This window comes from Macaca thibetana, chromosome X (assembly GCF_024542745.1).
Source record: "Macaca thibetana thibetana isolate TM-01 chromosome X, ASM2454274v1, whole genome shotgun sequence".
NCBI lineage: Eukaryota > Metazoa > Chordata > Mammalia > Primates > Cercopithecidae > Macaca > Macaca thibetana.
Window position 1 is genome coordinate 115,590,629 of NC_065598.1, and position 23,747 is coordinate 115,614,375.

At 39.8% G+C, this 23,747-nt stretch overlaps 1 protein-coding gene and 1 non-coding gene across 6 annotated transcripts in view; one reads left to right on the forward strand and one right to left on the reverse strand.

Annotated features, from left to right (window-relative positions):
• CUL4B (cullin 4B) overlaps positions 1-23,747 on the reverse strand; it is a 52,233-nt gene that overhangs the window by 19,268 nt on the left and 9,218 nt on the right. For 2 of the 5 annotated variants that reach the window (XM_050776088.1, XM_050776090.1), the window contains exons 3-10: positions 17,209-17,751; positions 15,047-15,162; positions 3,848-3,951; positions 3,258-3,327; positions 2,341-2,414; positions 1,379-1,541; positions 1,011-1,100; positions 625-707 (exon numbers count right to left, since the gene is read on the reverse strand). In XM_050776088.1, coding sequence (XP_050632045.1) covers positions 625-707; positions 1,011-1,100; positions 1,379-1,541; positions 2,341-2,414; positions 3,258-3,327; positions 3,848-3,951; positions 15,047-15,162; positions 17,209-17,751 — 1,243 coding nt within the window. Of the gene's footprint in view, positions 1-624; positions 708-1,010; positions 1,101-1,378; positions 1,542-2,340; positions 2,415-3,257; positions 3,328-3,847; positions 3,952-12,025; positions 12,114-15,046; positions 15,163-16,904; positions 17,158-17,208; positions 17,752-18,500; positions 18,667-23,747 lie in introns of those variants that run through there. The other 3 variants (XM_050776089.1, XM_050776091.1, XM_050776092.1) reach the window with 3 other exon arrangements.
• LOC126947053 (small nucleolar RNA U13) lies at positions 1,213-1,316 on the forward strand. The gene has a single exon (XR_007722901.1). It is a non-coding gene; the product is annotated as a small nucleolar RNA U13 (small nucleolar RNA).

A 23,747-nucleotide genomic window follows, 5' to 3' on the forward strand; every position in this document is an offset into this window, starting at 1 on the left:
TTTTAGTAAAGACGGGGTTTCACGGTGTTCGCCAGGATGGTCTCGATCTCCTGACCTCGTGATCCACCCGTCTCGGCCTCCCAAAGTGCTGGGATTACAGGCTTGAGCCACCGCGCCCGGCCTCAAAAATTTTTAAAAACCACTGCATATTTTAGAATTTGGTTTACATCATGAAATAAATATCTCCAAGACCTTGTTGTAGTTGGTTTTTTCCAAGTTTTGCTACTTTTATTAGGAAGGTAAAGAAATACTACATACAGAAGCCCCCCGACTGACAATATTAACACTTAGGAAAGCACAAAAATGGGGGGATCCACTGAATTTTAATTGGCCTGAAGAGTTTAAAGATCACATCAGCCTCTAATATTATTTCTAAATTACATTCTAAACACACACACACACACACACACACACACACACACCCACCCACCCACCCCTAATCGAATCCTTGGATGAAAACTAATTAATTAGGGAAAAGAATAACTTCAAGTTTATATTATGAAAACAACTGTTAACACTTCAAATCACACCTGAAAACAGTTACTAACATGTTTAGGATGGCTAAAGTGCTGCAAGTGATTTAACGACAGTTTAAGACTATTAAATTCAGCATGTAATACTTACTGGGTGGTCTGATCTAAGTAAGTAATAAGTCTGTCTGCTTCTTCTTCAAGACGTTTGTTAACATGATGTAGATATTCAGGAACCTACAAAGATAGTTTTTTATATTATTGTTTTCCTCCCCATAAATCACTCAGAAAATGTCAAGTCCAAAAGATCCTGGAAGCGGCCCTGTCAAATGTGACAGGGTAGAATCATATGTAAAAATTATAGGTAGAGTTTATGATCCAGAATTCTGGCCTTTAAGAAGAGAGAAAAGAAAGGAGCACCTAAGTGAGAGAAGAGCATCACAATGTTGGGAAGATAAATGCAAAGGGAAGCTTATATTCTACAAAGTAAGGTCTATTGTGAGAGACAGTGAGAATGTATTAGTCATGATTTTTAAATACCTCTCTTTCTTGCATTAATTTTTGGCCTTCAGCTGCATAGAGCCGGTTAGTTTCTTCCAAAAATCGTTGTTCAAAAGAATCTTGATAAATCTGGGAGGGGCAACAAAATGAAGGAGATCATTTATTTAGTAAATATTTACTAAATATTCTCTATGTCTATGTAAACAGCATTATGAATTTGGTTTTTAAACATCAAGCTAGGATCCTTTTGTAGTTTAGAAGCATGATGATTGGGTTTTTATGCTCATGTATGAGATGTGCTTCCTTCAGACATTGTTATGACATCAGCACATCACCTGTCTGACATCGGGAAAAAAAAACTAGGAAAAGCAATCAGCTCTGTATAGTATGTGTCGTAGTTAACTTACTTGCAAATCAGACAGCATGCTTAAAAGGCTTCGAAGTAAACTTCTATCAATTGCTTCACCATTCCTTTCCCTCTCAATCAAGAGAAGAATGCCATCAATTGTCTTATTCTGGACTTTCTGATCACTTATAATATGAGCCCTAAATAACTCCAGTCCCATGTCCCTAAAATAAAAAACACATATAACCTAAATTAATTGACAATACCACTTCTGAAGAGGTTTGCTTTACTTCTTACCACATGTTCCCATGCTAATTAGGGCTCCAGGGCTTTGAAGCAGCAATTGTCAAATAATAAAATCCACACATTTAATTCTGAATAACATTATTACATTAAAGCACATAGGAAACTCATTTTGTCTTTACTGAGAATTGAAGCTAAATTCCTATTTTCCTCCATAACTAAGTTTTGTTGTATTATTTCTTTTTGTGGATTTCTTCCTTGCTCAAATCAAGAGACAAAATTAGTTCAAAGATATAAAACAGTTTTCACTGTACTGGTATTGAAAGCTTATTTGGTTATTTATTAACTGATTTCAATACTCAAGAATCAGTGAATTCTGATCACTGCTGTAGGCAGATGATAGGTACATGATAGGGGGAAAAGTTCATGATACTATTCTATTTTCGTGTACACATACTTTTCCATAATGTTAAATGAGTGAACTCTTGATGATCAGCAGCAAAATGAATCACAATCATAGACATTCCAGAGCAAACTTTAGTCCTCTTGGCTAACAAAAAACTTCTTCATAAATTAATATATGCCCAGGGAATGTTAGCTATCTTCAATATTAGCATAGGCAACATATTATTAGGAAGATAAAACCGTTACAAAGGAAAGTCTAGAAGCCAAATGTGAATTTTTAGAATATTCACAGTATAGCTTATACTCTTTCATTAGTGTAATTAAGATTTGAGTATGATTTGGAACAATCTTTTCATGTTTTTCTGGCATCCTTACCAAATGGAGGGTAGCATTGAATTCTGAAGAACGTAAGTTCTATCCAGAAACAAAAAAATGCTCCTGATCATGATCTGCCAATGAAAAAAAAAAAAAAAGAAATCAAACAAGTTTTGTATGTTGTGAAGCTGAAATATTTGCTTTCAATAAGAATAAAACTGAAGGGTTCGTCTGTATATATATTAGATTACTAGGATCAAACATGCAGATAAACACATCTATCTAAGAATATGCCCATATCATTTTTATTATTCAACAGTCTTAATCCTTGTTGTGTTTTCTAGAAAAGACACTTAAAATGGCCCTCTGACTTCCTTACTACTTGAGAAATAACTGAAAATAATAACGGGGAATCAAGCGGACACTCATATAATTTTTCCTGAGACACAGTGCTAGGTAATGAAGCTGCCTTACATTGCATATGTGAGGGTTTATTTTGGCAGGGGGTGGGGCTGGGGTGGGGGGTGATGGATTTTAAGATTTTAATCTGTAGAATATAAGGTATAAACCAGATTAAGAAAAATGGAAAAGGTTGTCATCTGAATAAAACACAGGACCATCAGGCACCTTCACAGGTAATCAAATAGTGGACAGGATAACCATCAAGAGAGAAAAAAAATAAGAGTGACAGACAAAATGTAGCTTTTTAATGAATGAGATAAATACATTTTTGGTAAGTGTGACAAAAATAAAGATGAACCTAAGGTACAAGTCATTCTGAAATGCAGGTTTACCTGTAACCTGTGGTTTTAAAATAGAAAACTCAACCAAAACTAGTTTCCAATTCAGAAAAGGAACAGATATTGAAGCAATCTCCCTATTGCTAAGTTTTAAAAACTAACATTCCTGTATTTGAAGAAATGTTTTTAACTATTAATACAATGTTTAGCTGTAATACAATACTTTTTCCAGCTTACCATTTGTCTGCAATGGTTTTGCCAGCATCTATCAATCTTCTTTAAAAAGAGAACACTATCCAATGAATCCCTGAAACATATGTTAAGGATATTTTAAGGCATTTGGTACAAGTCATATGTGCCATGTGACAGACAGCACATTAGTCTTAAATATGAATACTTTGTATACTAAATGAAACTAAATGGCACTTGATTATGCACCAAAGTGCTATTTCCTAATTTGTAAAAAAAAAAAAAAAAAAAAGAAAAACATAGTTTATAATAAAAAACACCTTTAAAAACAAGTCTTAGACAGAACTGAACATCATGTTTTCAGTTTACGATTTCCCTTAGGAGATTATTTTTCCTCAAGTGGAAATCTGTTAGGGCAAAAAGGGTAAAGACGTAAGGACATCTTATTTACATGAATACCACATGTAATTAAGGCTGAAAAGTCAAAATGTATTTTTTTTCTTGAGAAACACAAGGCACAAAAAAATGACAAATCTACAAAATACAGGCATTCTACTTCAAGCTGGGTTAAACAGTGAGGGGTAGGGGACAGAAAGGAAGACAAAACTATTTACGATTTTTTGTTTTAAAAAGGATATTCTCTGAATTGATGAATCTGTGCTTTGATGTGATCTTCACAGATCTGTCTCAGCTGTTTGTACAAGTTTGCAGAAATCTTGTAAGAACAGAGATTTTCTACAGCCTGCAAGGTTAAACACATATTTTCTTAAGGAGAGGATGAAGGATTTCTCAACTATTTACATCAGATTCTTATTAATTTGATATTTCTACCACACCAGCTTATTAAAAAGGGTTATTCATCCGCTTAAGACACAAGGTAAAACAACAAAATATATCAACGTGGGTGGCAAACTTTCTCATAACCAATGCACTGTATCAGAAAAGAACAAATTACAGGTTGAGCATCTTTAATCTAAAAATCTGAAACCCAAAACGCTCAAAAATCTGAAGCTTTTTGAGTGCCAACATGCCACTCAAAGAAAATCCTACTTGGGCTGGGTGCAGTGGTTCATGCCTGTAATCCCAACATTTGGGGGGCCAAGGTGAGAGGACTGCTTGATGCCAGGACTTCAAGAACAGCCTAGGCAACTATGATGGTTAATACTGAGTGTTAACTTGATTGGATTGAAGGATACAAAGTATTGATCCCGGGTGTGTCTGTGAGGGTGTTGCCAAAAGAGATTAACATTTGAGTCAGTAGGCTAGGGAAGGCAGATCCACCCTTAACCTGGTGGGCACAATCTAATCAGCTTCTAGTGAACATAGAGGCCAAAAAACGTGAAAAGGAGAGAAGGGCCTAGCCTCCCAGCCTACATCTTTCTCTCGTGCTGGGCGCTTCTTGCCCTCAAACATCGGACTCCAAGTTCTTCAGTTCTGGGAATCAAACTGGCTCTCCTTACTCCTCAGCTTGCAGACAGCCTATTGTGGGACCCTGTGATCATGTAAGTTAACACTTAATAAACTCCCCTTTATATATCTCCTACTAGTTCTGTAGTTCTGTCCCTCTAAGAAAACCCTGACTAATACAGAAACAAAGCAAGACCCCATCTCTACAAAAAATTTAAAAATTAGCTGGGCCCAGTGGTGTGCACCTGTAGTCCCGGCTATTCAGGAGGCTGAGGCAGGAGGATCACTTGAGCTCAGGAGTTCAAGGTTGCAGTGAACCATGATTATGCTACCGCACTCCAGCCTGGGGACAAAGTGAGACCTTGTCTCAAAAATAAAAAAGCTGTCTTGTTGTTTAAAATGTTAATCATTTTCACAAGCAGAGCTTCATTTTGGGTTTAAAAAAGAATTTCACCTATTGTTTATGTATCAGATGGGTCAGGCAGTCCTACTACAATTGAACTAAAATTTACTTAAACGTTCTTGGGGCCGGGCGCGGTGGCTCAAGCCTGTAATCCCAGCACTTTGGGAGGCCGAGACGGGCGGATCACGAGGTCAGGAGATCGAGACCATCCTGGCTAACATGGTGAAACCCCGTCTCTACTAAAAAATACAAAAAACTAGCCGGGCGAGGTGGCGGGCGCCTGTAGTCCCAGCTACTCGGGAAGCTGAGGCAGGAGAATGGCGTGAACCCGGGAGGCGGAGCTTGCAGTGAGCTGAGATCCGGCCACTGCACTCCAGCCTGGGCGGCAGAGCGAGACTCCGTCTCAAAAAAAAAAAAAAAAAAAAAACGTTCTTGGGTTCTCCTGAACAGAACAAAGCAGAAATTATTGCTAGCAGTATGATAATGAGTATGATATAATACCAAGGAATTTTCTCCAACATTTTAGCTTAATAATAGTTAAATATAGATTTTAAAATTTGTGGCCAGGCGCAATGGCTCACGCCTGTAACCCCAGCAGTTTGGGGGGCTGAGGCGGGCGGATCACTTGAGGTCAGGAGTTCAAAATCAGCCTGGCCAACATAGTGAAACCCCACCTCCGCTAAAAATACAAAAATTAGCCGGGCATGGTGGCGCACGCCTGTAATCCCAGCTACTCAGGAGGCTGAGGCAGGAGAATCGCTTGAACCCAGGAGGTGGAGGGTGCAGTGAGCCGAGATCGCACCACTGCACTCCAGCCTGGGCGACAGAGAGAGACTCCATCTCAAAAAGGAATAAAAAATAAAATAAATAAAATTTGTACAACTGAATTAACACCAATTACAAAAGAAATGATGGCATTTTTACTTCACTGTAATAACTGGTCTTCTTTTATACTCAGATTCCAGAAGGATGACCTTCAGATTTCAGTAAGTTTCCTGTTACGCGTATATAAAAGACTTTCAAATGTAAAACAACGGGCATGGTAAAACTCTTTGGGAAAACTCTGATATAATCTATAATTCTGAGTGGTAATGACTTAAATATAACACCAAGATTCCTTTCTCACCACAACAGAAGAAAAAAAATTCCATTAAAATGGACTCTAGGGGGGCATCCAAGTTCTGTGGGTTGGAGTGGAATTTTAAAAATACGTAGTTAGAAGTCACATTCCCAATATGCAGGTCCAGTAAATAAATTAGCAAATGAAAAGAAAGTTTGGCAGAGCGTGGTGGCTCATGCCTGTAATCCCAGCACTTTGGGAGGCTGAGGCAGGCAGATCATGAGGTCAGGAGTTCAAGACCCAGTCTGACCAACATAGAGTGATAGATACCCCAACTCTACTAAAAATACAAAAATTAGCCGGGTGTGGTGGTGTGCACCAGCTACTCGGGAGGCTGAGGCAGGAGAATCACATGAACCCGGGAGATGGAGGTTGCAGTGAGCCGAGATCATGCCATTGAATTCCAGCCCAGGTGACAGTGCGAGACTCTGTCTCAAAAAGAGAAGGGAAGAGAAGAGAAGAGAAGAGAAGAGAAGAGAACTTAAAGGAAACCTCTTACACCACAAGAGACAAGTCACCACACCTCATCAGGAAACAGCAGGTCAATTAGATTGAGCAGCTATGGAGGAATAAGAAAGCTGAGACCCTGCTGGCCTGCCCACTTTTCATGTGACCTGAGGCTAGGCCACAGATGCTTAAGGGAATTTATGTTTATTTCATGTGCCTCTCTGTTCACACAGGTCCTTTGTGGACTGTCCCCTTTTCACCTTTAGTATTCCTCTCATTGCATCTCACCGTTCCTTTTGAATGAATGACTGTTTTCTCAGCATTTCTTATCTCTCTGCTTAGATTCCGTCATAGGACTTAGTGCGTACTTCATCTTTCCACATCGCCCACTTCCAGTACTTCTCTAAGTCCTATTTATCCCATTTCCTTCTGCTATGTTCCCTTCTCACATAAAACAGTTCTCGGCACATCTACTTATCTTCTCACACAAGATACCACATTCCCTTACTACTCAATTAGGTCCCACTTCTTCCAATAAGTTCTTCTTAATTGACTCAGCTACCAGTGACTCACATGGCACTCGCACCCATCATACCACACTCACTTAGTCACTGAGTCAACACTATGCATCTCCCAACCACTGGATACTTCTTACACAAAACTACTTATCTTTTTATGTGTATATCTTGTCTCTCTGACTCCTTAATGACAGAAAGACATTGTGTGGTCATCTCTATCTATAAGTTTCTTTAATACTTTTTGAGCTTTGAACCAAGTGAATACATTAAGTATTCAAAAAAACTCTAGCAATGTGTCCTGTACATAGAAAGGGCTTCTAGTATGAGAAAAATTGCCAGAAAACATGTAATTACAATTGAGTGTGCTAGATGCTATGATGAGGATAAGCAGAGAGATGAGGCCCCCTAACCCAGCATTTAAGGGAGGGCAAGTCAGAAAAGCCTTCCTGGGAAGAGGTAAAGGGACAGAGTCCCAAAGACCTACAGGGAAACAGATAAAAAGTTAGTGGAAATAGTGAGAAATCGAAAATTAAGCTGGGCTTTACAGTACACAGTCTCACCTGTGTTTAGCTGGAGGGTGGTTTAAGAATTTTAAGGCAAGAAAGGCAGGAGCATCTAAGGTGAGTTTTGAGGTCAAGTTCGAAGGCAACATTCTGTTTTTCTAATTTAGCCTTGACTGCTTAACCTATAGACCAGATCTAGTCATTTTCCTTCCTCAACAACCTTCCATCAAGCATTTCCTGTACTGTGATGGAGCAATCCCATAATAGGTATAAACAAACAAACAAAAAAACAGAACTATGTGGTACATGGTCTGCTATCATTTATGTAAAAAAGGGACAAAATAAAAACATACACAGCCTTTTTACGTATATAAAACATCTCTGGAAAGATACCCAAAAAACTAATATCTGTCACAAAGAGAACTAACTAACTGGGGGACTGGAGGATGGGGTGAAAGCGAGACTTTTCACTACATGCTCTGCAATACTTTTGGGGCTTTGAACCAGAGAAATATATTAGGTATTCAAAAAACTTAAATACTTGCCTTCCCCAATAAAAGCCTTTCTAACTTCCCCACCACCACACTTTTTAGCATGGCGTTCAAGGCCAATCTTGCCATTTTCATCTCATGTCTGATTATAACTTTTTTTTAGATGGAGTCTTGCTCTGTTGCCCAGGTTGAAGTGCAATCTTGGGTCACTGCAACCTCTGCCTTCCGGGTTCAAGTGGTTCTCCTACTTCAGCCTCCCAAGTAGCTGGGATTACAGGCATGCGCTGCCACACTCAGCCAGGTTTTTTTGTATTTTTAGTAGAGCTGGGATTTCACCATGTTGGCCAGGCTAGTCTCGAACTCCTGACTTCAAGTGAACTGCCCACCTCATCCTCCCAAAGTGCTGGATTACATGCATGAGCCACCTTGGCCACCCCTGATTATAACCTTTCACACCCTTTGATCCAAGTACTCCACTTTTCTCACTTTTGGGCAAGATTTGGAGTGGTGTCTCTAAAATGGTGGCTTCCAAAATGTTTTGACCCAAAGCCACAGTAGGAAATCTAATGTCACAATCTATCATACATAAATTTATGTAACTAAAATAAAATCTTCACAAACCTACACATCATTACTCTATGTGACACATTCTGATATTTGCTATTTCGTTTCTTTTTAAAAAACGCTGGTCACAAACAATCTAATTTCATGAACCCATTAGAACATAAGTACCTTAGGGTAGGTACTTATGCTCTCTTGCTAGTACTAAGTGCTTTCCATAACCCCAAGGTATCAGTCCAGTTTTGGACACAGTAAGCAGTCATGGATTGAACAAGGAATGACTGTTTACTAAGTACTCTTCATCCTATTACATGCTGGGATGGAAACAGGAATAAGGAGGTGTTTGAGATAAGCTCTATTTTACTCTAGATCTTTGAAATGTACTTTTAGAAATATATTATTTTAAATATTATGTATTTATTATTTATGTATTTTTACATATTATGCATTATGTATTTATTATTTAAATATTATGTATTTATATATTTTTACATATTATGCATTACATATTTATTATTTACACTAATAAAACACTTTGGGAATCTCTAGAAGTAACAACTATTTGTAATAAACAGATTCTAGATAACTTTACAAGGTTTTTTTTTTTGTTTCTTTTTTTTTGAAACCTGACTCGCTCTGTCACCTGGGCTGCATTGCAATGGTGAGATCTCGGCTCACTGCAACCTCTGCCTCCTGGGTTCAAGTGATTCTTGTGCCTTAACCTCCCCAGTAGCTCAGATTGCAGGCACGTGCCACCACACCCGGCTGAATTTTGTATTTTTGGTAGAGACTGGGTTTCACCATGTTGGCCAGGCTGGTCTTGAACTCCTGACCTCAGGTGATCCGCCCACCTTGGCCTCCCAAAGTGTTGGGATTTCAGGCGCGAGCCACCGCACCCAGCCTTACAAGTCTTTTTAATAAAACTATCTTTTTACTTAAGCTCCCACTAATTACCAGTAAATATGCCGCCTTAAATCCTTTGAAGGTACTTAGGTATAAAATACAGACATTCTAGCAAGCTTCTAACCCTCATTCTTCCAAATCCCAGCCCTTCCCCTCCAAAATCCACAGGATACATAAAAAAATGTGTCTTTCTTCACAAGGATGAGCTAAAAAAAAAGTGTCTGAAAAAAAACACACTCCAAAAATATATATAAACATGTAGCAAATGACATATGCAAATATTTACTGAACAACAGACAATAAAAAAGATACTGAATTTCCGCCAGGGTGTTGAACTCTGGTCACTGGTCTAAGGAGTGGAGTCTTATTTTTCAAGCTATGTTTACAGATAGTAATTAAAGTACATAACAAAAATTCAACAACTGATATAGCAATAGGATCTACATTATCTCTCTTTTTATGTCAAATAAAAATGGCTAAGATACTCTAAATATTCAAAAACTAAGAATCTGTTTAAAGGAAACCAACTATACAATGAAACCTAAACTCCTTTTCTTTTTACTTCCAGTAAACAGGGCTTAAATAAGACTGAAAAATTATCAAGGACAAAGAATTTATAAGTGCACATTTTAAAATTTTTTAGTATTTAATAATCTACTGTATATTTCAAAATAACTTAAAGAGTAGAATTTTAGTTGTACATTTTAAAAAACAGCAACAATAGTACTGATTAACGATTCAGTAAAAAGAGAAATACATAATGCATAATAGAGTAAGCTTTAAGACACCAACAGGGTGACAAAAGTTACATAGAATCCAACTGCTAGTCATCAACAATGCTAAGAATCTAACTGCTTTCTTATAATCACTGACTGCTTAAGCAACCAGATTTTACAATGGATAATCTATACTATTTGATTCTAGTCCTGTGGTCATTTACTCTATAAGTGAATCATTAATAAAGGTTCATCATTTAAGGTTTATTTCACAAACAGATAACTACAGTTCCCATTAATAATAAATAAAATTATTTTCATCAGAATTGAAGTATGAACTAGGCTTGACTTTAAAAATAGCTAGAGATTTATAGGAAAGATAAACGTTATACACTCCTGTACAAACTTCCAGCATCTCCAAAAAAGGTAGCTGATCTTAAACACTGTACTAGGCCAGGCATGGTGGCTCATGCCTGTAAGCCGGGCACTTTGGGAGGCCAAAGCAGGATGACTGCTTGAGGCCAGGAGTTCGAGAACAGCCTAGGCAACATAGCAAGACCCCCATATCTCTATTTAAAACAAAACAAAACAAAACAAAACACTGCGACTACTCACACAAAAGTTGAGAACATGAGCTCATAATAGGATTATAAAAATAATCCTATTTAAAATATTACTTATTAATAGTAAAAAACTCACCAAAACCAAAATTCCAACTGTACGATACCACATGTGAAAACAGGACACATTCTTTGTAAGTGTAGAGGGACACTGTTCCTAGAGAGTTCCTGTCTTTTTCTATTATGTTTTTCAATTTCGCTAATGGTGTCTACTGAAGCACATTTGGAATGTAATCTATTTATCAGCCAGCTGCTCTGGCCCAGTGTAGATTTAGAATTTAAAATCATGTGGCTTCAGAGCTCTAAAATAAAATGTAATTTTAAAATAAAGATTTCTTTTCTAAAGACTCAAATATTTACTAGCACTGATGACACATACCAATGCATAGCCGGGACTGTGATAATTACTTTTTTGCGATATTTCATTTACGTCTAAAAAACCTTGCCATATAAGTAGCCATTAGTCTCACCATCTTATAAATGAGGAAACCAAGACTTAGAGAAGTAACTCGCCCAAAGTTATATGACAAGTGACAGATTTGTAACCTAAGGCAGGCTGAACAGCTCAAAAGTCAGTGCATTTAATCAGTCTTACTTGTAGTCAATCAAAAACAAGCCCGCAAACAAACAGAACAGTCAAATGAAAACATATAATCACTGCCTCACACCCACAGGATCTCAAGGTTGTCAAGGAAAGATAATTTTAAAACTCAGGTCCAATTCTAATTTAAAATTACTTTAAAAAGACAATGTTTGCTTACTGCAAGTGTACTTAGAACAGCATGTTCTTTTATAGAAATTAAAAACTTAGTAGGCAGTACATGCAACCCACACTAGGGACTTCCATACTTAAAGATTTAAAGCAAAATGTTTTTTCTTGCAGAAGTAAGTTCTAAGTAGATATATGCCAGTAAGTGTTTACTTCAGAGAAAGAGAGTAGGACACGGGTTTGGAGAACTTTTGTATAACTACATATTTCCACATTATTTCGATTTTAGAAGAGAAGAGTACTTTTTCTTATTTTTTTATTTCCCACTCAGGTAGATTGACAGAGTACTTCTAATTACATTTCAATGAGTTAAAATCAAACAAGCACCTGAAGTCCAGATTATATGAAATAGCTTTACCTCCTTTATCCTCCTTTTTGAACTTGAACATCTCAAAATAATCTTTCTGAGAACAATCCAAAGGAACATTTATAAAATTAAGGTCAAAAACAGTAAAAGAGCTAAAAACCAATGCTTTTGAATTCATTATAGCAAAAGCAGTAAGGTATTATGAAAAATGCAAACAGTGAAGTTATAAGACTTGTGACTAGGCTAAAAGAAATGCAACTGAACAACAGCAGGTAAAACAAAGTACAAGAAAACAAAAACAAAAGATGCAAGCTCTATGCTCTTGAAACGAAAAGATTTAACAGAATCAATATATCAGGAAAAATATTTTCAAAGCAAAAGCTCTGGAAAAATATTCAAGGTAAAGTAAATAGGGTTCATTAACAACTACAATAAACATTTGTTATAAATATGGAATATATAAAATAACACATTATTGAAATATGCTGTATACCAGCATATCCAAATAAACACCATATACTATCCAAATAAACACCACTTATGCATGCACAGATAAAAATACTACTTCAATGATAAAGAGCTTTTTCCCTAAAGTAAAACAATTTAATTGCTTCAAACACTGCACTACAGTGGTATTCAAAGTACCAGGGTATATTAGTGAGGTAGTACAGGAGTAAAAGTGCAACGAACTAGAAATCCAGCATCTCAGTTTGAGTTGCCCCTGCTCTGCCAATATGTGACTCTGGGCAGGTTATTCAACTTCTCTGAGACTCAGTCTCTTCATCAATAAACTGGGGATAGGCCGGGCGCGGTGGCTCACACCTGTAATCCCGGCACCTTGGGAGGTGGAGGCGGGTGGATCACTTGAGGTCAGGAGTTCGAGATCAGCCTGGCCAATATGGTAAAATCCTATCTCTACTAAAAATATACAAATTAGCAGGCCGTGGTGGCAGGTGCCTGTAATTCCAGCTACTTGGGAAGCTGAGGCAAGAGGATCACTTGAGCCCGGGAGGTAGAGGCTGCAGTGAGCCGAGATCATGCCACTGCACTCCAGCCTGAGTGACGTAGTAAGACTCCATCTCAAAAATAAATAAATAAATAAATATAAATAAAAAGTGGAGATAGTAACTACTACCCTACGTACTCCACAAAGGGTTTTCGTAATGCTTATATGAGATAATACAAGATGAATCCCCTTTGCAGGCTGTCACAGACACCACAAAGAAAAATATTGGACCACATGCTCTCTTAAGGCCTTTCCAAGTCAGTTTCATATTTTGACTTTTATTGTTGTACATTTTAGGAGACACACATATAATATGCCAAAAGAGCCATATGAAACGGGCTTATTCTTAAGTAACAGCTTAGTACTACAACTATTAGCTGACATTTACATAGCATTACAATGTTTATAATGTTACATGGCATTATTACTATGTGTTGTGCACTGATTTGAGTATTTTGCGTGTACTGACTAATTTTCACAGCAACAGAAACCGGTGATCTCAATTGACATATTACAAGTGAAGAAGCTATACTGTGGCTTGTAAAAAAGCATGACTCGTGATATCATCATATTTGTAAGATTATAGTGCCTGGAGGTTTTTTCCACAAATATCTTATTTGATTCTTATAAGCAACCTTGTGAGATAGGTAGGGCAAATTATTATTTCCTCTACTTTAGAGAGGAGGAAATTTAAATTGAGAGGGACGGCTGGGTTTGGTGGCTCATGCCTGTAATCTCAGCACCTTGGAAGGTTGAGGTGAGAAGACTGCTGTAGCCCTGGGGTTCAAGACCAGCCTGGGCAACATAGCAAGACCCCTATCTCTTAAAAAAACAGGAAAAAAACTGAGAGGGCTTTAGTACCTGGCCCAATATTACAAGGGTCACAGCAGTCAAAACTAGATCCCAAACCCATCTTCTGACTCCTAATCCAGGATTTGCCCATCACCATACTAGCTCTGCAACTAAAATATACAAATACTGATAAATCGAACCAACATAATTTCTTACAAGGTACTCATTAATACAAAAATTCAAGCTATTGTACTCTGAAGTACTCTGAAATATCTTTCTTGAGATGGAGTTTTGCTCTGGCTGCCCAGTCTGGAATGCAATGGCGCAATCTCGGCTCACCGCAACCTCTACCTCCTGGGTTCAAGCAATTCTCCTGCCTCAGCCTCCTGGGTAGCTGGGATTACAGGCATGCACCACCACGCCTGGCTAATTTTGTATTTTTAGTAGAGACGGGGTTTCTCCATGTTGGTCGGCTGGTCTCGAACTCCTGACCTCAGGTGATCCACCAGCCTTGGTCTCCCAAAGTGCTGGGATTACAGGTGTGAGCCACCGTGCCCGGCCTGAAGTATCTTTTAACACCAAATCCCTGACACTCTAATGAAAGTAACTTCTTGAATTGGTTGTGTGTCAAATACACAGTAGGGAAAAATTTCTCGGTAGCAAGAGATTGCCATTAGTAACTGCCCTTAACATTATATTTAAGTGTAAGGACCCATTTGCTAAGTAAAGAATCTGAACCTCAGACTAAGCTGCTGGACAACAAACTGCTGCTCATTTCTGGGCTAAGGTGCGTCTTGTAGCCCAGGTATTAGAAAAATGTAAAGAGCAAGAAAAAGGAATAGCAAAGTCTACTATTAAGAAGGAGGTAAAATAAAGGATATGAATAATATCTGCATGTCTTGAGGCCTTTCCTATGGGTAGGTAACACAACTAAGAAACAATTATCACAATAGAACGACATGTCACCAGAAATCAACTTTGGGATTCATGCTATAGGATTTCATTATAGGTAGAACTTCTATTACACCAAGGTACACCTAACTGTAATTCCTCATCAGAAGGGTCAAAGATAAGCACAATTTATACCGGTATGACTGTACCCATAGTTTATGTGAGAATACGTGGTCTAATTAAAGAGTTCATCAATTAATTGAGAAACTAAAACTAGAAGGGAACCAAAAGTCTACTTAAGAACCTATTTCAGAAAGCAAAATCAATATATATCCCACCTTAATTTATGTTAATCAAATCTGGTTATGCATATTAATACATACCTGGTACAGTTCTTCTAAATTGTACTTAATTGAAGTACTATTCTGAATAGCTTCCACTGCTTCTTTCAGTTTTTGCCAGGTTTCATCTGTGTAGTTTTCTGGTAATTTAGGCTTATCTAGATGATATGTAAAAGGTTGGTATCAGAATACCATGTCAGATACAGTAACCAAAGATCAATAAAATACAACAGCATTACTCTATTTTTAGGGTAAATTATGATCTTTATAACTATCACACCTAATCATTAAAGTAACCACTGTATTTAAGCTTAATATAAAGAATAAAATTTGAAATGTCATAATACTATTTAAGTCATTTTGACTCACCTATTAAAATTGAAGGTGAGGTTTTTCTCCTATTGATTGTATTGCTTCAAAAAAATAAAAATTCAAGAATGACCATAAAAAACAACAATCCTGATCTTACTTCATCATGTGTAAAACCTAAGTCGACATGAATTTTTAACCTGAGATTTAAAATACTGCCTATGTGCAAGGTACTTTATAAACCTCTTAATCTTCCCAACAATACCCTGAGGAATCTATTTTACAACCGAGGAAACTGAGGCTGGAACTCATTTAGTAAGCTTGCCCAAGGTCATCATAGCTAGTCAATGGCAAAGCTGGGATTCTAATCCAGGTCTGTTTGACCCCCAAATTTATGCAGCATCTATAGAAATGGAAATATCTTAACTCCATGTAGTTTTAAACTACATTTATGAGCAGAGTGAAATTTTTAAAGATTGAAACATCCAAATGACTCCAGAAATCATGTTGCATTTTCAGAATAGAAAGAAACACCTTACTCTAGGCTTTAAACTTCACTGACTAGCAATGAGTGTGGGGAAAAAAGTTTTAATTAGAACATCCAAATGCCTTAATATGCTTTTATCTTAGGAGGGAGAGAAAAAAATCTCTGAAACCAATTTGAAAATGCAACCAGGATCATAACTCATTTAAAAATATTTGGCTATAAAAATACATATATTTTTAAGTGAAATAATGAACACGTTAGTCAATTACAATTCATATTGACTTCAGAAAGCTCTACTATTAAATCATAAACTGAGAACCTGGGTATGGGAAGGTAGTGATATAAAAAAGAAAGAGTTAAAAATAGACAACACCATAGCCCTCTGCTTGAGACAAAATAGAGCACATTCCTGATTTCCACTCAATGTTAAAAACACAAGCATAGAGAACCTAATCTTCTCAATACTAATATTCAGCCACAAAGCACTTATCTCATAAATATTACTTAAGTTCATTCATTTACTTCCCTATTTAATAAACACTGTAGCACTGATTACCTGGCAGTTAAGGGTGTTGAAAAGTCAGTCAGAAAAACAGAAACACATTCAACAGATAAAAATTCAGCTCAAATACAGTTTTAAAAATTGCTTATTTTATATTTGCATCAATGCATTCATAATACTCTCCTCGCATATCTCAAACACGGTCTGAACAAATTTTCCTAAAAGCTGCAAGTCGATACTTTAAAATCCATTTTAGTGATGGAAAAAATAGATGTAGTAATTGTTCCTATCTTTAGACTAGTGGTACACAGACTTACTACTTCTGTGTATACACAATGTTTTTCACTTTCAAACCCTACCTTTGGAAAGAAATACAGAGAACATAAATTTTTCTTCTAATATTGCTTCCAAATGAGTTTCATGAATACAGTGTAAATCTAATTATAAATATTATTTGAGCACAAAAAGATCACTATTGCTACCTGCATTTCTAGGCATTGGATAATGTGGCCTACTGAAGCATAAAAATAAAAATCCCAGCAGTGCCAAGGCTCGCTATGCACCTGAAATAAATAAACCTCTTTAGAATACAAATTTCTCACCTGTAAAATCCGGATCAATCATACCGATTGTCAGTGTTATAAGGAATAACAGATTAAATACAATAGGCTGAAAAAAACCTCAAAATACTGCACAGAAACACCCGGTGTATGCTTCAGCACAAGGATCCTAACCACCCCCGGAAAATGAACCCTCCACCAAAAAAGGACCTCCCCTCCACCTCATTGATTATGCATAAAACATTAGGCCACCTCCAAACTGTTTAATATATTAACATAAATAGAGCACGTGACCCCTCGAGTGTCAAATCCTTATTAGGTGATTATGGATTTTGGCCTTGGTTACCTTTAAAGTTCTTGATCACTAACTTCTTAGCAGAGCCAGGCTTGCTGTTAGCAAAGCTAGAGACGGTGGTAGAAGATTTGGCTAGGCCGTTTGCATGATGCACCGAAGCCACAGAAGAGATTAATATACTCTTATTTTTAAGTTGCTGCTGCTGAGATGTTGCAGCAGTTGGTGAAGATGAGGAGGAGGAGGAGGAGGATTCCTCAGCCATCTTCGCATCAAACCCTACAAACTCCAGGGTGTCTTCAAAACGCAGCTTCTTCTGTATCGGTACGTGGCTGGAAGCAGCCACTGAAACCCCCAGGCAGAAGGACGAGGTTGAAGGGGATGCCGAATCCCTGGGTTGTAAAGGAGGAGTGGAAGAGGAGGAAGAGGTGGAATCAAAGTCTTCTCTCTCGTTACTACTGTTACTGCTGCTACTGCTGCTGCTGTTTAACTTTCTCTTCTTGGCAGAGGTGGGCGGAGTGGTGCTGGTATTACCATCAGTGGCAGATCTGACCTCCTGAGCAGCAGCAGCAGCTGAGGGACTGGGGGAAGAAAAACCTGTTGGAAACATGAAAATAGCGGGGTCAACAGGCAGAGGAGCATCAAAAACCTACGTTTATATGCCTGCGTGCGTGTAGGAGAGAAGGTGGCAATGCTAGAGGGGGAAGGGAAGAAAGAAGAGAGGAGAAACACAGAGGACGAGAAGGAAAGTGAAGGCGGGGGGGGCTACACCGGGGGAATGGGAGGGTTTGGGAAGGCGGATAGGCTGACACCAGGAGTGAGCAGAACGAGGGGGGAGAGCGAATGAGGAGGCAGACAGGTAAACGGCCGTGCCGTCCCCCTCCCCTGCTTTTCGATCTCTCTCCCCCCCTTTCTGCAGGAGCGACTCAGCGAGTCTGTGAGGCTGCAGCTCCTCCTCCTTTTCTCCCTCTCCCTGGGAGGGGAGAGGCTGTGGTTGGGGGAAAGGGGGAGGGGGAAAGAACCAGGGCTTGTTATTGTCAATAGCACAAGAGGCTAAAGATGGCGCCATTTCCGGTCACGCGGCACCGAGGGAGGGGCGGTGCCAACCTCAGGGATTGGGGGTGAGGGAAGCGCTGCAGCCGCCCGGGGGGCGGGTGAGCTCGCGCGTGAGGGGGCGGCTGGGAAGGGGCGGCTAAAGTGCCCCAGACGCTCGCGCTAGTTCGCTCCGGCTCCCGCTCTCCTTCGCGCTCCCCCTTCCTGGCAGCGCCTTCCTTCCCTGGCCCACCGGGGACTCCCACTCGCTCCTTAACGGTCCCGCGGGAAGCTCCGCGCCGCAGCGCCCTTACCGGAAGTGACTGGGCAGACACTTTTCATAGCGCCCAGATCCCGAAGCCCCCAGGCCCGCAGGACTTGAGTTGGGGGGGTAAGGGGGGAGGGAGAAATTGGGGGGAAGAAAAGTGGATGGGAGGAGGGGGCGGGCCTTCGAGACACCTTCGGAGCTCCTGATTGGAGCTTTCTGAAGGCGAGGGGGTGGGGGGGGTGGCGGGAGGAACGGGGAGGAGCGGGAAGGAGCCTCGGGGAGGGAAGGTAGTGACGGCGAGGGGCGGAGTGAGCTAGCTGGGAAAACGGAGGAGGAGGAAGAGGAGGAGAGAGGGAGGGACGAAATAAAATGTAAAGGTCCGGGAGAATGGAAACTTTGAAAGAGATAAAGGAATAAGGAGTGGTTGCAAGGCTAGGGGAGTAACCCTAAATAGAGGAAAACATAATCATGCTATTATGCCCGTTACTGGAGAGGAATGTCCCGATGTTAAAATAGGAAAGGAGAAGAAAACGAGCTAAGATAGGAAGAAAAGGACTTTTTGATTCGGTGCCGCTATAAATTGTTTCTCTTTTATCTCAAGGCACCACAGACCCAAGGCTGAATAAGGCCTGAGTTTTGATGCCTTTCTCTTTCATGTAGCTGTAAATCCTTTTATCTTCCTACCAGGAGCATTTTCTAAGCTGGCTGGCCAAATTAAGGGTGTATTCTAAGGCGAAGAAATAGAAAGGTAACTAACCCCTCACCCACTGAGCACTGTGCCCAGGACCGTCCTAACCCCCACTCTATCAGTCCTTAACTCAGTAATTTATAGACCAAAGCTAAGACCCACTTCCTTCTTTTGCCAAATCTCAGCTTACACGCTGTCCCAAAGGAGACATTTTAGAACAATATTGGCAAAAGTTAATGTTTTCTACCAAGGTGTTTCATGAGCCCCCGCTTTACATTTGATGACTGATTTTAAAAATCTTTAAATTTAGTTAAATTAGCAACAATCAACCTTGTAAATTCCCTGTTGGGAGTTTTTACTTAACCTTGGGGCATTCTCAGAGGGAGGTAACACAATGTCAAATAGAACTAAATTTGCCAACCTGTTGATCATTCTAACTGCAAAAGCATTCAGTGAGCATGTATGGTAAGACACTATGCAAGGTCTCTGCCCTTGAGAAGCCAGTAGGGGAAGATAGTTTCAAAACTAATTTCCATAACAATACTATGACAGATATACAAAGTGCTGTCAGAAGAGGCAAAACGAAATTTGGGGGAAATCTGGAATAGGAATAGTTTTACAGAGATTGTGTTTATGCTGTGCCTCAAAGTGGGAGTTGCCAAAAAGACAAGAGGGAACAGGATGAAAGGCATTTTGGGGAATGGAAACAAGGGCAAAGCAAGGAGTGAAAGGGCCTGGCCTGTTTATGGAAACATGGAAAGTGCAGTGAGGCTGGGAAGTAGGATGTCTAGCTGGGAGTAAGGAAGATGAGGCTCAAAAGGGCCTGGCACACCAAGCCAAGAATTTGGAGTCTACTCTGTAGGCAATCATAGATAGCAGGGAGACAATCCAGCAAGCAGAGCTTTTACAAACCAGGAGTGACAGGATTGTGAGTGGAGTAAAAGCAGCTTGTATGGTATAGCTTGTGATAGGTGAATCAGAACCCTGCAAATAAATAACTTTCTAACTTTGTTTAAACAGGCCTACTTGTTTTTGTGTCTTGAAAAGTCCCTGATTAAAATGCAAATCAACCTTTGGCATTATTAAACGATATCATTGCTATTTGATGACAGCCTGCTGAAAGCAAGGCTCTAATGGAACTTAGAACCCAAGGCCCCTGAGAAGGGAGACAGGTGCCTGAAAAGGGACAGATGGAAGCACTCCTATCTGTTTTGAATATACCACATAGGTTTTTTGGTTTGGTTTGGTTTGGTTTTGGAGACAGAATCTTGCTGTGTCGCCCAGGCTGGAGTGCAGTGGTGTAATCTTGGCTCACTGCAACCTCTGCCTCCTGGGTTCAAGCGATTCTTGTGCGTCAGCCTCCTTGAGTACCTGGGACTACAGGCGCATATCAGTATGCCTGCTAATTGTTTTGTATTTTTAGTAGAGTCAGGGTTTTGCCATGTTGGCCAGGCTGGTCTCAAACTCCTGGCCTCAAGTGATCTGCCGCCTCAGCCTCCCAAAGTGCTGGGCCTACCATACAGTTCTTGCTGCCCAAATAGAAACAGTAAACTCTTAAGGCCAGGAAAGATGCCTTAAAACATTGAGTTTTCCTTTATCGTGTCTCACATTTCACAAAACTCTGAACTACTGTAAACGCAGGGTAAATACTTATTGAATTAACTATTTCATCACATGTGAATAAAATAATGCTGTGTCTTTATAAGGGAGGATTAACTGGCTCATTTTCAGGATTTAATGAACACAGTTGTTTGTTCTAATTCATGTAGTTAAATTCTTTAGGAGGGTATATGAAGTACTAGCCATTTAAAAAATTACAAATATTAGTGCAACTGAAAGGGAATGGACGTAAACATAAGAGAAAGCTGCTTTTGCCATACAAAGATAAACTTTTCTACTAACCTAAATGAGAGCTGAGTCCTGTTAATATATAACTACATTCTAGTAATAATAGTTCCCTATCTCACATGGTTATCTAAGCCCTTCAGTCTTCTGAGTTATATCTTGGTTTTAAAAAGCACAGATCCGGCCACATGTGGTGGCTCGTGCCTGTAATCCCAGCACTTTGGGAGGCCAACGTGGGTGAATCACATGAGACCAGGAGTTCCAGACCAGCCTGGCCAATATAGTGAAATCCCGTTTCCACTAGAAATACAAAAAGGAGCCGGGCATGGTGGTGTTCGCCTGTAATCCCAGCTACTCAAATGGCTGAGGCAAAAGAATCCCTTGAACCTGAGGCAGAGGTTGCAGAGAGCCAAGATTATACCACTGCACTCCAGCCTGGGCGACAGAATGAGACCTTGTTACAAAACAAACAAACAAACAAACAAAACAAGGCTAGATGGCTCAGGCTTGTAATCCCAAAACTTTGGGAGGCTGAGGCGGGTGGATCATCTGAGGTCAGAAGTTCAAGACCAGCCTGGTCAACATGGCGAAGCCCCATCTCTACTAAAAACACAAAAATTATCCGGGCACGTTGGAGGGTACCTGTAATCCCAGCTACTCAAGAGGATAAGGCAGGAGAATCACTTGAACTCGAGAGGTAGAGGTTGCAGTTAGCTGAGATTGCACCACTGCACTCCTGCCTGGGCAACAGAGCAAGACTCTGTCTCAAAAAAAAAAAAAAAAAAAAAAACACCCAAGTTGGTTTGTAAAATATCTTTTACATCAAGAACCAACTAACTGAGGCTAGCTGAAGAACAGAAGCTTATATTCTATACACCCAAATGTTTGCCAACCAACGTTAAACACATTCTCAACATTAAAATACATTTTCAAGGTTGAACTCATGGGAGCCACACTAATCAAGATGTGTAATGTGGGACACCATACAATTATAGCCATTATCAGACTAAACCAGACTGGGCACTTAACACATATTCCATATTTAGGATCTTTCATCTTGTGAGTTCAACTCATACCTTAGAAACATTAATTAAACTTTACAATGCTGCCACATGAGGTGTAGTTATTATTGGCCACCTTTTAACCAAGCTGTTTATAAAGGTAAGTATATGCGTAAAGGAAGAAATACAAAGACAGGGGACTTGCTTTTATAATGTCAATTCCTTTATTTCTGTGGACATCTCCCTAAAAAGGCAGAGTGTAACCCATTTCCCCTTTTTGATCACAGGGATTCCCCAGTGTGCTTGGGGAATCAAGATGTGTAATGTAAAATGCCATGCAGTTATAGCCATCTGAGGTGCTTTAGGTCCTCTCCAGATATCTCATACCAGTGGCTTGCCACTAGACAGACCCTCCTAGAAGCCTTCTTATCCAATGGGTGGGATTCTCCTTAGGAATGGGAGAGACTGCTTGCCCAGGAGAATCTGAAGATCTTTCTGAGAATGCATAAAACCAAAACAAAACAAAACAGAAAAAACAGCTGGGCACAGTGGCTCACGCCTGTAATCCCAGCACTTTGGGAGGCCAGGGTGGGTGGATCACTTGAGGCCAGGAGTTTGAGACCAGCCCGGCCAACATGGCGAAACCCCGTCTCTACTAAAAATACAAAAATTAGCCAGGCATGGTGGTACACACCTGTGATCCTAGCTACTTGGGAGGCTGAAGCAGGAGAATCGTTTGAACCCAGGAGGCAGAGGTTGCAGTGAGCCAAGATTGCACCACTGCACTCCAGCCTGGGTGACAGAGTAAGACCTTGTTACCAAAAAAAAAAAAGTGTAAAAAAAAAATACTGCTAGGTAAAAGGCAGTCCATTTTCTTCATCTACTTTTCTGAAGGACCATCTTTGAAGCACGAAAATACAGAGAAGGCAAACTAAGCAATGCTGAGATGGTAAAGATTGTATCATAATAAGGGCTTTGTTATGCTGTCAACACCAATGGGCTGCTGAGGAGGCCAAAGCTCAAGCAAAAATAATCCAACTACACAACGTGAATTCATCCATTTCCCATCTTGGGATTGCTATATAAAAGCAAGGAAAGTAATAACATGTGCTGAACCTATGTGCTAAGTAAAATGTAAATAGATAACACAGATTTCGTGTGTGTGTGTGTGTGTGTGTGTGTATGTATATATATATATTTTTTGAGACGGAGTTTCGCTCTTGTTGCCCAGGCTGGAGTGCAATGGTGCTATGTCAGCTCACTGCAACCTCCGCCTCCTGGGTTCAAGCGATTCTCCTGCCTCAGCCTCCCAGGTAGCTGGGATTGCAGGCATGCAGCACCACGCCCAGCTAATTTTGTATTTTTAGTAGAGACAGGGTTTCTCCATGTTGGCCAGGCTGGTCTCGAACTCCTGACCTCAAGTGATCCGCCCACCTCAGCTTCCCAAAGTGCTGGGATTACAGGTGTGAGCTACCGCGCCCAGCCAGATTTCATATTTTTAACAAAATTGTTTATCTTACATCGCCTGAAGTTACTGACTTGGTACATCAACCATTCAAGCACTTCTTTCCTTAGCTCAGAGATTTTATCTGTCATACCTGTGAACCATCTGGAAAGCAGATTTAAGGACTAAAAGTTAGAGATAGGCTGTTTTCCCTGAGGGTCTGGGAGTGGGGAGCCAGACCAGCCACAGTTGACTTCTTCCTTGGGTGCTGCCAAGCACTTGCTTATTATGGAGTTGCTGGGCCTATATATATAT